This window comes from Tachyglossus aculeatus, chromosome 17 (assembly GCF_015852505.1).
Source record: "Tachyglossus aculeatus isolate mTacAcu1 chromosome 17, mTacAcu1.pri, whole genome shotgun sequence".
Classification (NCBI taxonomy): domain Eukaryota; kingdom Metazoa; phylum Chordata; class Mammalia; order Monotremata; family Tachyglossidae; genus Tachyglossus; species Tachyglossus aculeatus.
The window spans coordinates 41155890-41169887 of NC_052082.1; the positions used below are offsets into that span (position 1 = coordinate 41155890).

Sequence of the window (13998 nt, forward strand, 5' to 3'; positions counted from 1 at the left end):
TAGTTTAATTTCTGTAAGTTTTCAATTAAAATATGTTTTATTGATCATATCTGTATGAAGAATGGGTGTTTGGAAAAGATAACTTTTGTACTGCAAATACTGTTTCGGCTTCATCTCTGCTTGGGACCGGTTAGCCACATAGCACCAATAACATGACGGTAATGCCAGAGAGTAATTCTAGCAACTCACCCTACCTAGGGTTCCTGGTTGAGCTGTGCTGAACTACGGGAAATTTAGGTAACACAGAGCCACTTCAGTGAGGAACCCGAAGGTTGTAAGATTTGCACGGTTAACCAGAGGCGAGATCCGTGAACTCTTCTAATCCTCTTCGACCTACAGCCTCCAATGCTCCTGGGGTAGATGTGTTTGTTTAATTGCCATCGACAGGCACAGAAATGGTTGAATAGATTTCCATCAGGATTCAAGGGATGGGGCAGTCCTCTTCCTCAGGATTCAGCCTCTTCTTGCTGATGCCGGAGAGGGAAGGAGGAAGGACAAGGGTGGAAACTAAATTATCTCCTCCAGCTGCGATACTCTGTGTTTAGTCATCACCTTGCTCAGCTATAGAATGAAAAGGAAGAACCCATAGGCCAGTCCCTGCCCCTTCCCCCAAGCTTTGAGGCACGCTGGGGCATCAGAGCACAACGGGAGGGCAGGTGCTGCCTGTGTGTCTCCTTCAGTCACAGAGACAGAAAACAGAAACCTCGCTGGGGCTCAGGGAGCCACGCTACTGCTCGCAGATCCAGAATAGTACATTCTCGCAGCTCTCAGGATAAATCCCATCCCTTGAGAGCACAGCACATGTGCCCTCGTCACCTGAGGGTTTTACCTGGAAACTGTGCAGAGAAGGAGAAAGTCTCTGTCAGTGTTTCCATCCACCCCCCAAAACCGCACATGCCTGACCACAGCCACTAAAACCAAAACATCAGACCTTGTGCAAGTGAAATCAGGCAGGGGGCCCAAACTCAATGCTATTAACAGCCTTTACTTTCTTTTTCCTTTGGATTTGGTTTCATGGGAATCCGTGTCCAGGAGAACGGCGAGGGTCTGAGACAGATCTTTTACCAAGAAAGTGGGGGCAGGGGGACAATGGGAAACGATTTTGTTTCTGTTTCTTTCTCTTTCCAGGAGGAAATTCTACTCCTCGTATTCCTGCCTTTCCTTCTGTAACGCAGGGGAGGCCAGGTTGGCAGAGGGATAATCCCCTAACCATCCAGGAATTCAGCCTCCTCCTCATCTTCCCCCAGAGAGTCTCTAGGCCCACAGAGAGGGTGGCGAGGGGCCAGAGACCAAGAAATCCAGCTGGTCAGGAGCAAAGAAGCCTAAAGAGGCTGGTTTGAGAGGTGGGTGTCTCAATGAGAGTCCAAGGAGTCCCCAGTGTGCAGAGAAATCCCTTCCCCACTGCCTGACACAGGCAAAGTGTCACCTCCCTCTACCCTTCCCACCCACCATCCTTTTTTATGCTATTTATTAAACAATTGCTTTGTGCCCAGAACTCTATTAATTGCTGGAGTACATACAAGACAATCAGGTGGGACACAGTCCCTGTCCCACATGGGGCTCCCAGTCTTAATCCCCATTTTCCAGATGAGGTAACTGAGGCCCAGAGAAGTTAAGTGACTTGCCCAAGGTCACATAGGAGAAAGGTGGCAGAATTTGAATTAGGCATGGCTTAGTGGAAAGTGCACGGTCTGGGGAGTCAGAGGTCATGGGTTCTAATCCCAGCTCCGCCATTTGTCTGCTGGGTGACTTTGGGCAAGTCACTTAACTTCTCTGTGCCTGTTACCTCATATGGAAAATGGGGATGAAGACTGTGGGCCCAACGTGGGACAACCTGATTACCTTGCATCTACCTCAGTGCTTAGAACAGTGCTTGGCACATAGGAAGTGCGTAACAAATACCATAATTATGAGAAGCAGTGTGGTTTAGTGGTAAGAGCACAGGCTTGGAGTCGGAGGACATGGGTTCTAATCCCGCCTCCACCACTTGTCTGCTGTGGGACTTTAGACAAGCCACTTAACTTCTCTGTGCCTCAGTTACTTCATCTGTAAAATGGAGAATAAGACTGTGAGCCCCACGTGGGACAACCTGATTACCTTGTATCTGCCCCGGCACTGAGAACAGTGCTTGGCACATTGTTCAAGCTTAACAAATACTATCATCATTATTATTATAATCCAAATCCTTCTTATTCCCAGGCCAGTGCTCTATCTCTTGGGCCGTGCTGCATCTCTGGCCCGATGCCAGTCGAGAGGGAGAGTCATTTTGATGGGTGGAAGAGGGCAGGGGAGGAAGTGGAGGGAAACCATTCAAACCCCCTTTGCTCTGATCTCTGTCCCTCCCTGCAATAGCTTAGATGGTGACCCCAATTATGGGGCAGGGCCACTAACCCTTATGGTGAAGATTGGGGCTCTTTTGCGATCCTTCACTGACACAGCCTCAGGGCAGGGCTGGCTTCTCACACCCCGAGGCGGTTTGGGGGTGAGACCCTGAGTTTTGCCCTGCTAATTGGCATTTCTGTCCCAGGGCCATCCTTGAAAGAAAGTGGAGCTGCTTGGTTTCAGAGGAGAGAACAGCTTTCATCTTTGAGAAAGACCAAGGGGCAGCCATCTATGGTGAGCCCTGGGTGGCCACTACCTTTGAGAGAGGTAACACTTCTGCTCCCACCAGCTTTGTGGGGATGTTCTGCTGTCCCCACTGGCAAGGTTCCAGGGGGCTAAGCTGATCTCAAGTGATTGAAGCCAGCCCTGTGCTAGGAGGTCTGAGTATCACCTCACAGGAAGCAACTGAGTGAGTAATTGGTTGGGTGCTGAGAGAGCGAAATAGAGTAAAATTGGGGTGCAGAAGTTCACAGTTCATGTTGAAGGGCAGCCATTAGGATGGATGAGAGAAAGAAGGTCTAGGTGATAATAGAACAAGAGCCTCATTTGCCTTTCACAGATCCCTCGGGAGCAGTCGGACAATTCCGGTGACCCATTAATGCCTGCAAAGGACCACCAAACTATCCACAGAGATCCCTTCTGGTGGCTCTAGGTGTCCAGAATGTTCAGTCAGGGGTTTGGTCCCACTGGGTACAGAGTCAGGGATGGGGAGAGCCTCAGAGCAGCTCAGCCGCTGCTCCAGACGAGGCCTGGTCAGGCAGGAGGAGTCACGGAGGACAGGGATGAGCGGTGGGGTGGGGCTGACAGAAGAGAAGCAGTTTATCCTGGAATGCTGGGGTCGAGGCAATGAGTTTGGGGATCGGAGACAGGATTGAGGACGCTTGGAAAAGGGTGGGACTGGATGGAGGAGATGGGGCTGTGCCTTTAGCCACAGTGAGAGAAAATGTGATAGGGACACTAATCCTGTCCCCAGTGCTGTCTGGCAGGAGGCAACATCCCAATCAATCCAGTCCCTGCTGGCCCTTGGGGACCAGGATGCTTTGTGAGTTTGCTAATGATTCTTCCCTGTACCAGTCAGAAAGGGGTCATGGGGACTAAGGCCCAACCAGGTTGTGTCCTGGCCCAGACCACTTCCGTGGGGCAGAGTTACTGTCATTACAGACCCCAGCAGGGTCAAGAGCTGTAGGAATAATAATAATAGTAATGGTATTTGTTGAAGGCCATTCTGAGCACTAGGGTAGATACAAGTTAAGGTTGGACACAGTCCCTATTCCACATGTTGCTCACACTCTTAATCCCCATTTTATAGATGAGGTAACTGAGGCCCATAGAAGTTAACCGATTTACCCAAGGTCACACAGCGGGCATATGGTGGAGCTGAGTCTAGAACTCAGGTCCTCCTGCTTCCCAGGCCCATGCTCTATCCACCAAGCAGGGGCCAGGGAAGGACGGAGAGATACCGGCTTGTAGAAGATGTGGAAATGAACAATCACTCCTGCCACCCTAATCAGAGATGAAACTCCAGGAAATACTCACAGGCTCCAGTCGAGAGCAGAGCCATCCGGCCATGTCCAATTGCTCCCAGGGCTGGGAATGTGCAGCCCAATCCAATAGTACCATGAGGGTGGGATATGTGACCACAGGAAACCCTGCAGAGGGTTACGGCAGAGGGTGAGTGGAATCATGATACTGTAATGGTCTCTCCCTCTGCACAAACAGGGTCCCTGAAGCCCCCACACCTCCCAAAGGGTATTTCTGGACCCCGGAAAGAATGACCAACTCTCTCATCCCACACCCCAGCACAAGTTCCTCCAGCTCTTCCCATCACCAGCCTGGCAGATTTTGGACCTTAATTCTCAGTGAGAAAATGGCACCTTCTCATGAGAGTAACAATGTGTCATTTACAATCATCTGTTTGTAGGGCCAGGGGATGAGAGAAGGAGAAAACACTTGGGTACTGAGTGATACCAGAAGCAGCAGCTTGTCATGAAAACTCAGGACACTGACACACACTCACAATCCAAGGCTCATATCACAAGGAAAGCTAAGAAATCCCAGATATTACTCCCTGAGTTCTGTCCTCTCCCTGTGTGGGCTAGGGAGACAGAGAATTGTGTTGGGGATACTTTCAGAGCTAATTTTGGGTTGGAAAGAAATATGTAAATTTAATTTTAATTTTATTTTGAATTATTCATTTATATTAATGTCAGTCTCCCCCTCTAAACTGTAAGCTCATTGTGGACAAGTCAACTCTGTTTTATTGTGCTTTCCCAAGCATTTAGGCCAGTGCTCTGCACACAGTAACAGCTCAAAGACTATCAGTGATTAAAGGGAACACTAGTGATGGAAACATTGCATCTAGAGATGTGACTGAAAGGACTGATTCTCAGCCAACCTTCCTCATGGTATATATTGACCTAAGAGCAGCGGTCTACTGGTTAGAGCACAGGCTTGGAAGTCAGAAGGACCTTGGTTCTAGTCCTGCCTCCACCTCTTGTCTGCTGTGTGACAATGGGCAAGACACTTAACTCCTCTGCGCCTCAGTTACCTCATCTGTAAAATGGGGATTATAACTGTAAGCCCCATGTGCGACATGGACATGGTGGTGGCATTTCATGAATCTCCATTTCTGTTGGGGCCCTAGTCAGAGTTCTCCTGGGCCAGCTACTAACTATATTCTTAACTACCCAATCCCTCAAATTAGGTTGTCTCTGTAGCATTTTGGGAGAAACTCCAGTCCTTTTCACTTCTTGACGGCAGGGATCGTGTCTGTCAAGTTTATTGTATTATACTCTCCCACATGTTTAGTACAGTAGTCTGCCCAGAGTGATTGAGTGCTTACTCTGTGCACAGCATTGTAGTAAGCACTTGGGAGAGTTCCACAGAGGTAATAGCATCATTTCTGCCTTAAAGGAGCTTACAATCTGGTGTGAAACACAGACATTACAGTAAATTACAGTTTGCAGGAAATGATAAAATGTATCAGACACTTTCATAGATGCCAAGAGGGATTGTGATTAAAAGAACTAAAGTTCTTATATGGCGAGGATGGTCTAAAGTAGCACTTGGGTGACCAAAGATGGAGATATTGGAAATCAATCTGGGAAGGCCTCCTGGAGGATGGGTGGTTTCAGAAGGTTTTTGTAAAAGAGGACAGCTAATGTATGTCAGATTTGAAGGAGGAGGAGGATGTTCCAAGCAGGAAGGACTAGAACAAGGCACAAAGAATAGGTAAGTTTGAGAGGAACCAAGATTGTGAGCTAGGGTGGTGGGAAAAGAGGGGGGGTAAGTAGGAGAGCATTAAAGTCAATTACCAGGAACTCCTGCTGATGTGAAGAGAAGAGCAACCATTGGAGGTTTTTGAGGAGTGAGGAAATGTGTGCAGAATGAGGTTTCAGTCCACATAGAGGTGAACCCTACACCTTCCCTCAAAAAACCTCCTCCCCACCAACCTTCTTGTAACTATTGCATTATGAGGACTATGGTGTTTATTAAGGGCTTACTAAGTTACAAGCACCATTCTAAGAAAGAGCTGGAGTAGATACAGGGTAATTAGGTAGGACACAGTCCCCGCCCCACATAGGCTTCACAGCCTGAGTAGATGGGAGAACAGATATTGAATCCCCATTCTAGAGGTGAGGAAACTGAGGCACAGATAAGTGAAGTGGCTTGCCCAGGGTCACACAGTAGACAAATAGTGGAGCTGGGCTGGAACCCACATCCTCTGACCCCCAAGCCCACACTCTTTCCACTAAGGCCACACTGCTTCATTATGCTTGTCTCCCCTCTTGCTTTCACACCAGGCATGTCAGTCAGTCAGTCAATAAATCCCACTAGTTCTATCTTCTCAACATTTAACAGTCACTTTAAGGGAACACTGGGGAATGCCTGCCTTTATAATTCCCTTTAGATTGCCCCAAACCTATGTCCGTGCCTTACACTGCAACTCTTCAGGGTCAATCCCAGAAAGCTACATCGGCCATCTCCTGTTTTTCACGTTTGTTTGTTTTTTAAATGGTATTGGCTAAGCACTTACTATGTGCTAAGCACCGGGTTAGATACAAGCTAATCAGGTTGGACACAATCCATATCCCACATGGGGCTCACAGACTGAATCTCCAATTTACAGATGCTATAATGGAGGATACAACGTCCACAAGGAAGTCCACCCTGTCTGGGCACTGATTTTGGCATTGGGAGTTGGGAGTTCTTTGTTAACACTTAAAACAAATAATGCCCTTAATGGTGGAAACCTCAGTTCCCGGGAAAGACTTAGCTTCCAGCTTCCTCCCTCACCGAGTCACAGATGTTCTAAATCAGACTGGACTTCCTTGCTTTACTCTCATTCCAAGTTTTCTTTTCGGTCTTGTTAGAAAACCAATAGCAATTCCCTTGTGCCATTTAATAGCAGAGCCCTCAGCCGTAGTAGAGACATAGATTCAAGTTTTTTCCCTCACCAGATCACATGTGTCCCGAATCATTGCCAGATTTGAGTGCCTTTTTGCACAGTTTGCTTTGCTCTCATTCCAAGTTTTCTTTTCGATCCTTTGAGGAAACCAATAGCAATGCCCTCTGTGCAGCTTCCAATCTGCTGGGCACGTTTGTCGTCCCAGTGCTGCTGGGAAGAGAAAGATTAAGCAGTTTTTAGGTCTTGGAAACCAGAACCATCTTCCCTGGATCCTGGGTGGGGTGAACATTGCTGAGCATGATCACAGTTCAGTCTCATTTTAACGAATGTCATAATTATTATTATTATCATCATTATTATTATCATTATTACAAAGCACTTGGAACAGAGTGGAAGAATGAGGCTTTTCCAACAGGCTGATGACAATGGATTCTCAAAAAGAATGAGATTACAGCGTGACAGTCAATCAATAAGTGGTATTCATTAAATACTCACACTCACTGGTGTGCAGAGCACTGTACAAAGTACTTGGGACAATACAGTACAATAAGGTTGGTAGATATGACCCCTTCCCTCTAGGAGCTTAGTCTAGTGAATATTAGTGACTCCCTACAGGTATAAGATATAGACCTCCAAAATAGGGGAGCAATGACTGCTTAGTATTCTGGAATCAGTCAATCAATAGTATTTATTTAGCACTTACTATTTGCAGACCACTGTATTACTGCTTGTAAGAGTACAATACAACAGAATTAGAAGACACCTTCCCTGCCCATAAGGAGCCAACACAGTAAGCGCTCAGTAAATATGATTTATTGACAGGCCCTCCCCGTCTTCTTTATCCTAAGACTTCTCAGACAGTTACTCCTTAATTTTAGTTACGGAGGTGCCCAATTCTAAGGTAGGGCTAAGTGAGGTTACCTTTTGAAATGGGCTTTCCTTCCAGACCTTTCTCGAGGCAGTTGTTCATTTGTGCCACAGTTCCTGATTCTGCTGCTTGACTTTTCATCAGTTTCATTTGAATGAGAACTAGGAAAGGAAAAGAGACATTTGAAAGAGCGAAATTCCAACCATAGGTCTTGGACTTTGCTGGCCCTGTAAGAGTACTGAATGGAAAAATCGATTTAATGAAGTAACAGGAGAAAAGAGAAGGAGACAAATGCCAATTATTCCTCACAATGGTAGATGCTCCCAAGGACTGATTGGAAACTCATGGAGCTTTTCAGGGGACATAGTGAGCAAGATAGTGGAGAAGGTAGGAGACGTGATCTCTGAGCCCTCTGGGATGGCTTTGTAAGTGTTAACGTTTTAAAGCAGGAAAAACTGAGCCCCAAACCTCAGAGCCCAGAGCTCCTGTTTGCTCCTGACTTCTTGTCCAGGACTCATGGTTGGTGCGTTGAGAGGCCAGGAGGAGTTAAGGAGTTAAGTGTGCCATGTCTCACTAGCAGGGAATCCAACCCTGGATAACAAGTCTGCCCTAGGGGACTCTAGACCTGCAGAGGGAAACTGAGACACAGAGAAGTTGTTACCTGCCCAAGATCCTGCAACGGACAAGTATCAGAGCTGGGATTAAAACCCACGTTCTCTAACTCATAGCTTTTTCCTCTGGGCCGTGTTGTATCTCATTGACTTTTGACACAATGGACCGTGTCCTTTATCCTCAACATATCTGGTTTTGGTTTTTCTGACAAAATAGCAACCTGATTTTTCCAACTCTCTGATTGAGCCTTCTCACCGTATTGCTTAGTGGTTCCTCTTCTACCTTTCTAATTGCGGGAGTTCTGCGAAGTTTTCGTTTTTCTCTCTACCCTTCTCACTCTGTGCTCACTCTCTTGGGGAGCTCACCCTCTCCTATGCCTCAGCTACCGCCTCTATGCAGATGGTTTCCAAATCTACTTCTCTAGTCCTGACCTCTCATCTGGCTGGCAAAACATAACCAGCCCTTCAAATTCAGTATGTCTATAAAACAGAGCTTCTCATTGTCCCCCAGTAATGCATTCCAAATTCCAACCTCCCCATTCCCATTAATAATGCCACCATTCAATTCTACCATTCAATTTACTCCCAAATCCTGCCAGTTCTTCCTACAAAATATCTTCTGGATCTACTCTGTCCTTTCCACCCAAACTACTGCCACCCAGATCTGAGCTCTGGTTAGATCACAGCTGTGCTTTGCCATCAGCCTCTGTGCTGGTTTTTCTGCCTCCACCCTCTCCCCTCTCCACTCTGTACCCCATGGTGCTCCACCACAGATCATCTTTTTGAAGTACCACTTAGTGTACATCTCTCCTCTCCTAAGAAACCTTCCACTGGCTTCCCGCATCCTTTGGCATCAAGCTGAAACTCTTCACATTCAGCTTTAAAGGCTCCCCAACAATTTTCAGTCTCTTTGCCTTCCATCCCCCAGCTTTTTCTCTACATTCCTCCGAGCTCACTTTCTAACTTTTCCTCATTCTTGCCTCTCCTGTGTCCATCCCCTCATCTTTGCTCTTCCCCTAGGCCAGAACTCACTCCTCATGAAATGTGACAGACCACAGACCCTGCATTTGAAGCCCTCCTAAAATACCCTCTCCTTAAAACAGGCCTCTCTGATTAGTTCCTGCATCCCAAGTCACACAAACCTACCAGCCATTTTCAGTATTTATGAACTTACTTTTAGCTATCCTGATCACTTTTGCATGATAATTATGGGAGTTGTTAAGCTCTTACTACGTACCAAGCCCTGTTCTAAGTACCAGAATAGATACAAGGTAATCAGGTTGTCCCACCTGGTCCTCTCATTCTTAATCCCCATTTTGCAGATGAGATAACTGAGGCCCAGAGAAGTGAAGTAACTTATCCATGGTCACAAAGCAGACAACTGTGGAGCTGGGATTAAAACCTACATCCCAGGCCTGTGCTCATTCATTCATTCATTCAATTGTATTTATTGAGCACTTACTGTGTGCAGAGCACTGTACTAAGTGCTTGGGAAGTACAAGTTGGCAACATATAGAGATGGTCCCCTTGCCACAAGGCCATGCTGCTTCTCAACATAAATACACTGATTCAAATCTACAATCCATTATTTACCTCGGTTACTCTGAAAATATTTTGGTGTCTGTCCATGTGGGTAGGTTCCAAGTGGTCTAGAAAACATTTCACCACCTTAGTTTGTACATTCCAATCTATTAATATAGTATATTCCACCCTACAAGTGTTTCATAACTATTTGTACTTCAACATATAAGCTCTGAGTTATTGCTCTAGATTGTAACCTCAGTGAGGGTAGGGAACCTGTCTTCCACCTTGGATGTGTTGTATTCTCCTACGCACACCATACAGTGAGTGCTCTGCACACAATAAGCTCTCAAATACCACTGATTGATTGATTATTTTCCTTGGAAAATATGTACCGCTATTTTAGGGTTTTTAATTTTTACCTCTCTTGTACAGGAATCATGGCTACAGGATCAAGCTACATTACATCATGGTCAGTTAACGCCCAAGACAAATTGAAGTGGGGTTCTAGGGGAGGATTCAGGACATGCCACCTTCAAACAGGCAGCCCTAACTCAGCAGGAAGAAATGACTTACCTGAACAAGTCAGCACCAACATCACTATCTGGAGAATCAGGATCACAGTGTAGGCCACTTTCGGAGGGATCCCCTGCCAGTGTGGGGATCCATGGGAATCTGTAACAAGAGACATTTTAGTGACAGCCTGTCTTCAAGCCACGGGTTCCCTGGGGATGATCCCGTTTCGGGGTTCTTGACCTGGAGACCTGGAAATGGCCTTTAAATATCCTTGAACATTTACCAATGTCCTGGACTCTGAACCCAAGCAAGGTATCCTGGGATTTGAAAGCAGAGAAGAGTTTCACGGCAACAGAGCCGACTTTGATCTAAATGGTGATTATGGCAGCTTCAGCAGTGAGCTTTAGGCTAGCCACTTCCCTATTGGTGCCAATCATTATAATTACTATTAATTGTGGAATTTATTAAGCCCTTACTATGTGCAAAGCACTGCACTAAGCACTGAGGAAGAGACAAGATCATCAGATTAGACACAATCCCTAACATTCATAGGGCTCACAGCTTTAGTGACCCTGCCTGAAAGATGGGTGCTGGGACATGGAAGGGTTAGGGGGAAGATCAGTTCCTTAGCTTCCTTAAACCAATCAAACAAGGCTGGAGAGGGGTTGGGACAGAGCTTGTGAGTTGCCAAATCAAGAAGAACACTATTCTGCATGGTGATAAGTGATTATTGACCACACAGTTGTCTTCAGAATGGGATTTGAATAGCATACCAGCTTGATATGTGGATCGCAGTTCTCTGACCCTGAAGCTCCTATTTGGGCCTGGTCCTGCTGAGGGACAGAGGGAAAGTTTTAGTGTGGGACCTTTCTGAAGCATCTTTCTTGTGGTCACAGGACAGGAAGGGAAAGAGGAAGAGAGAGAGAAGATGAGGGAGATTATGAAAGCTTAATGTTTCCCAGCAAGGGAGGGGAGTCCAGAGAGAAGCCTCAGGACTGAAGCCCCTAAGTCAGTATCGGTTTTAATGTTGATGCTCTGACCGGCGGGTGGGAAGACTTCTCCCTTCTGGGGCCCTGAGAGAAATCACTTCAGTGCTCATGGCCACTTCAAATCCCAGGGGAACAGTGCAGCCCTGGAAAATGGATGGCCCCAGGATTGTCCATTCTGCTTTCAGAAATGATTGGGTTATCTGTCCTTCTCCAAAAAGTGGCAGTAGAGGCAGTGATCATGATGGTAGTGGTAGTAGCAGCAGCATTTATAGAGAACCCTTCTGGTGCAGGGCATTCTACTAAATACTTGGGAAGTACAGAATAATGAAATGACGTTTCCTTTCCACAGTCAATTGTATTTATTGAGCACTTACTATGTGCAGAGCACTGTACTAAGTGCTTGGGAGAGTACAATAGAATTAGCGGACACCTTCCCTGCCCATAATGAGTTTATAGTCTGGAGGGGAAGATACACATTTATATGAAAAAAAAAAGTAATTTACAATATATAATTCAAATATGTGTACATAAATGCCATGGAGTTGGAGGTGAGGCAAATATCAAATGTCCAAAGGTCATAGATTGAATTGTATAGACGAAACAGAAGGGATAGCGAGCCAGGGAAAAGAGGACATAATTTGGGAAGGGCACTTGAAGATGTGACCTTAATAATGCTTTGATGGTGGAGGAAACGATTTTCTGGCACTTATGGAGGAGGAGGGAGTTCCAGGGTAGGGGGAGGGCATGGAAAAGAGGTCAGTGGTAAGACAGACAAGATCAGGGCACAGTGAGCAAGTTGTCACCAGAGAAGTGGAGTGCGTGGGCTAGGCTGTAGTAGGGGATTCGTGAGTGAGGTAAGATGGGGTGAGCTGACTGAAATCTTTAAAGCCAATGGTGAGGAGTTTCTGTTAGATGTGGAGGAGGATGGGCAACCACTGGAGGTTATTTAGAAGTGGGGAGACATAGCCTAAATGTTTTTGTTAATAATGATCTTACCCTCTGACAGAGGAGACAACCATAAACTATCAAACTAGAGAGATCAAAAATAAATGAATCAAGTGGATACATTCATATGAATGCTAAGGAGAGTGTAAATAAGTTCATGAGCGAGATTGTTGGAAGGAGAGGGTATGATTCACGGAACTGAGAAAATAAATAATAATAATAATAATGATAGCATTTATTAAGCACTTACTATGTGTAAAGCACTGTTCTAAGCACTGGGGAGGTTAAAAGGTGATCAGGTTGTCCCACGGGGGGCTCACAGTCTTAATCCCCATTTCACAGATGAGGTAACTGAGGCACAGAGAAGTTAAATGACTTGCCCAAAGTCACACAGCTGACAGTTGGTAGAGCTGGGATTTGAACCCATGACCTCTGACTCCAAAGCCCATGCTCTTTTCCACTCAGCTACGCTGCTTCTCTTCAATATAACAAGTACAATAACAAGTATAACAAGTAAGAGTACAATATAATAGACATTCCCCACCCACAACGAGTTTTCAGTCTAGAGGGGGAGAATGCACAACAAATTGCAACCTCGCCAGGTTCAAGAATCTTATTTATTTCTTTACTGAATATGCTGGCCTGGATTTCATGATTCCTCCAGCGGGAGAGATGCAGAAAGGACTGTGCCAACTCTGCCTCTTCTCTTTCCCCACCGCTATCAGAAGAGGATATGGAAATCCTCTTCCAAGGAAAGTTTGTAAGAGGAGCTGGGATCTTATGGAGGATCTGAATTTGGGGAGAGCTGTGGTGTGACTGATGTGTAAAAGAAGGGGTTCCAAGCTGGAGGAACAGAGTGAGAGAGGGGATGGAGCAGGGAGAGTCAAGAACGAGGTACTGCTAGAAGGTTAATTTTGGAAGAACGGGTGCAGTAAATTGGGAAATAACAGATGAGAAGAACTCGTAGGTAAAGAGGGAAGGACAGACGCTAAGAGACACCATGAGGAGGCAGCCTCATGGTCATTCAGGAATAAGAGGGACAACCAGCTTCCAGAGCTATAGGCCCAACCCAACCATCATGGAAATCCCAGAGATCCCTGCCCAAATCCATCCAGTCCACACCAACACCTCTAGTCACCTCCAGTACTCTCTCACTCTCCTCTTTCCACTTGGAGAAAAGCCAGGATACATCCGCCCCCCCCCACCCCCACCCCCTGATACCTATGAAATGACATGGATGTTATGTATATCCTACTGGCCTTGATTTACACACATTTCTTCCTCCCACACAAGTGAATGCATGTTTGCAAAGACACACACACAAAGCAACACACTGATGTCTTGACTGCATGCTTGTCCTCTAGACTGTAAAGCTAATTGTGGGAAGGAAACCTATCTACCAACTCAGTATTATTGTATTTGCCCAAGCCCTTTGTAAACTGCTCTGCATATGGTCGGCATTCATTGAATATGATTGATTACACTATCTCCTTACATTTTGCTTTAGCTGATTGGATCTATGTGTGCTACCAACTCATTCCATCCCACTCTCAAAGATAGACAGAAGAGATCACCTTCTTTCTCTTCCCCATTTCCCCCATTTTTTCCTGAATCTCTGGCAGCCCAGGGCTGGAGGAGGAGAGAGCTAGGATGCCTTGCGCAGAGTGGGAGAAAACTGCCAGTACCTGGAGGTGGGCAGGAAGACGCCTTCTGTTTGGACCGGAGTTGGAGCACTGTGTAGCCTTCTTCATCCTGCAT

At 46.1% G+C, this 13998-nt stretch overlaps 1 protein-coding gene across 1 annotated transcript; it reads right to left on the reverse strand.

The window, feature by feature from the left end:
* Positions 1 to 727: 727 nt before the first annotated feature.
* Positions 728 to 13998, reverse strand: LOC119938967 (killer cell lectin-like receptor subfamily F member 1). The gene is made up of 6 exons (XM_038758733.1): positions 13926 to 13998; positions 10367 to 10465; positions 7712 to 7819; positions 6840 to 7000; positions 3919 to 4031; positions 728 to 836 (listed from the first exon to the last, which is right to left on the reverse strand). The coding sequence occupies exons 1-6, from the start codon at positions 13996 to 13998 to the stop codon at positions 728 to 730; spliced, it is 663 nt and encodes a 220-aa protein (XP_038614661.1).

Bases quoted from the DNA above. Each gene is read 5' to 3' on its own strand.
- LOC119938967 (XM_038758733.1), bottom strand. From the start codon at position 13,998: ATGCAGGATGAAGAAGGCTACACAGTGCTCCAACTCCGGTCCAAACAG. The intron at 10,466-13,925 runs GTACTGGCAGTT...CTCTTGTTACAG, and splicing joins GTCTTCCTGCCCACCTCCAG to ATTCCCATGGATCCCCACAC. The intron at 7,820-10,366 runs GTAAGTCATTTC...TTCCTTTCCTAG, and splicing joins GTTGGTGCTGACTTGTTCAG to TTCTCATTCAAATGAAACTG.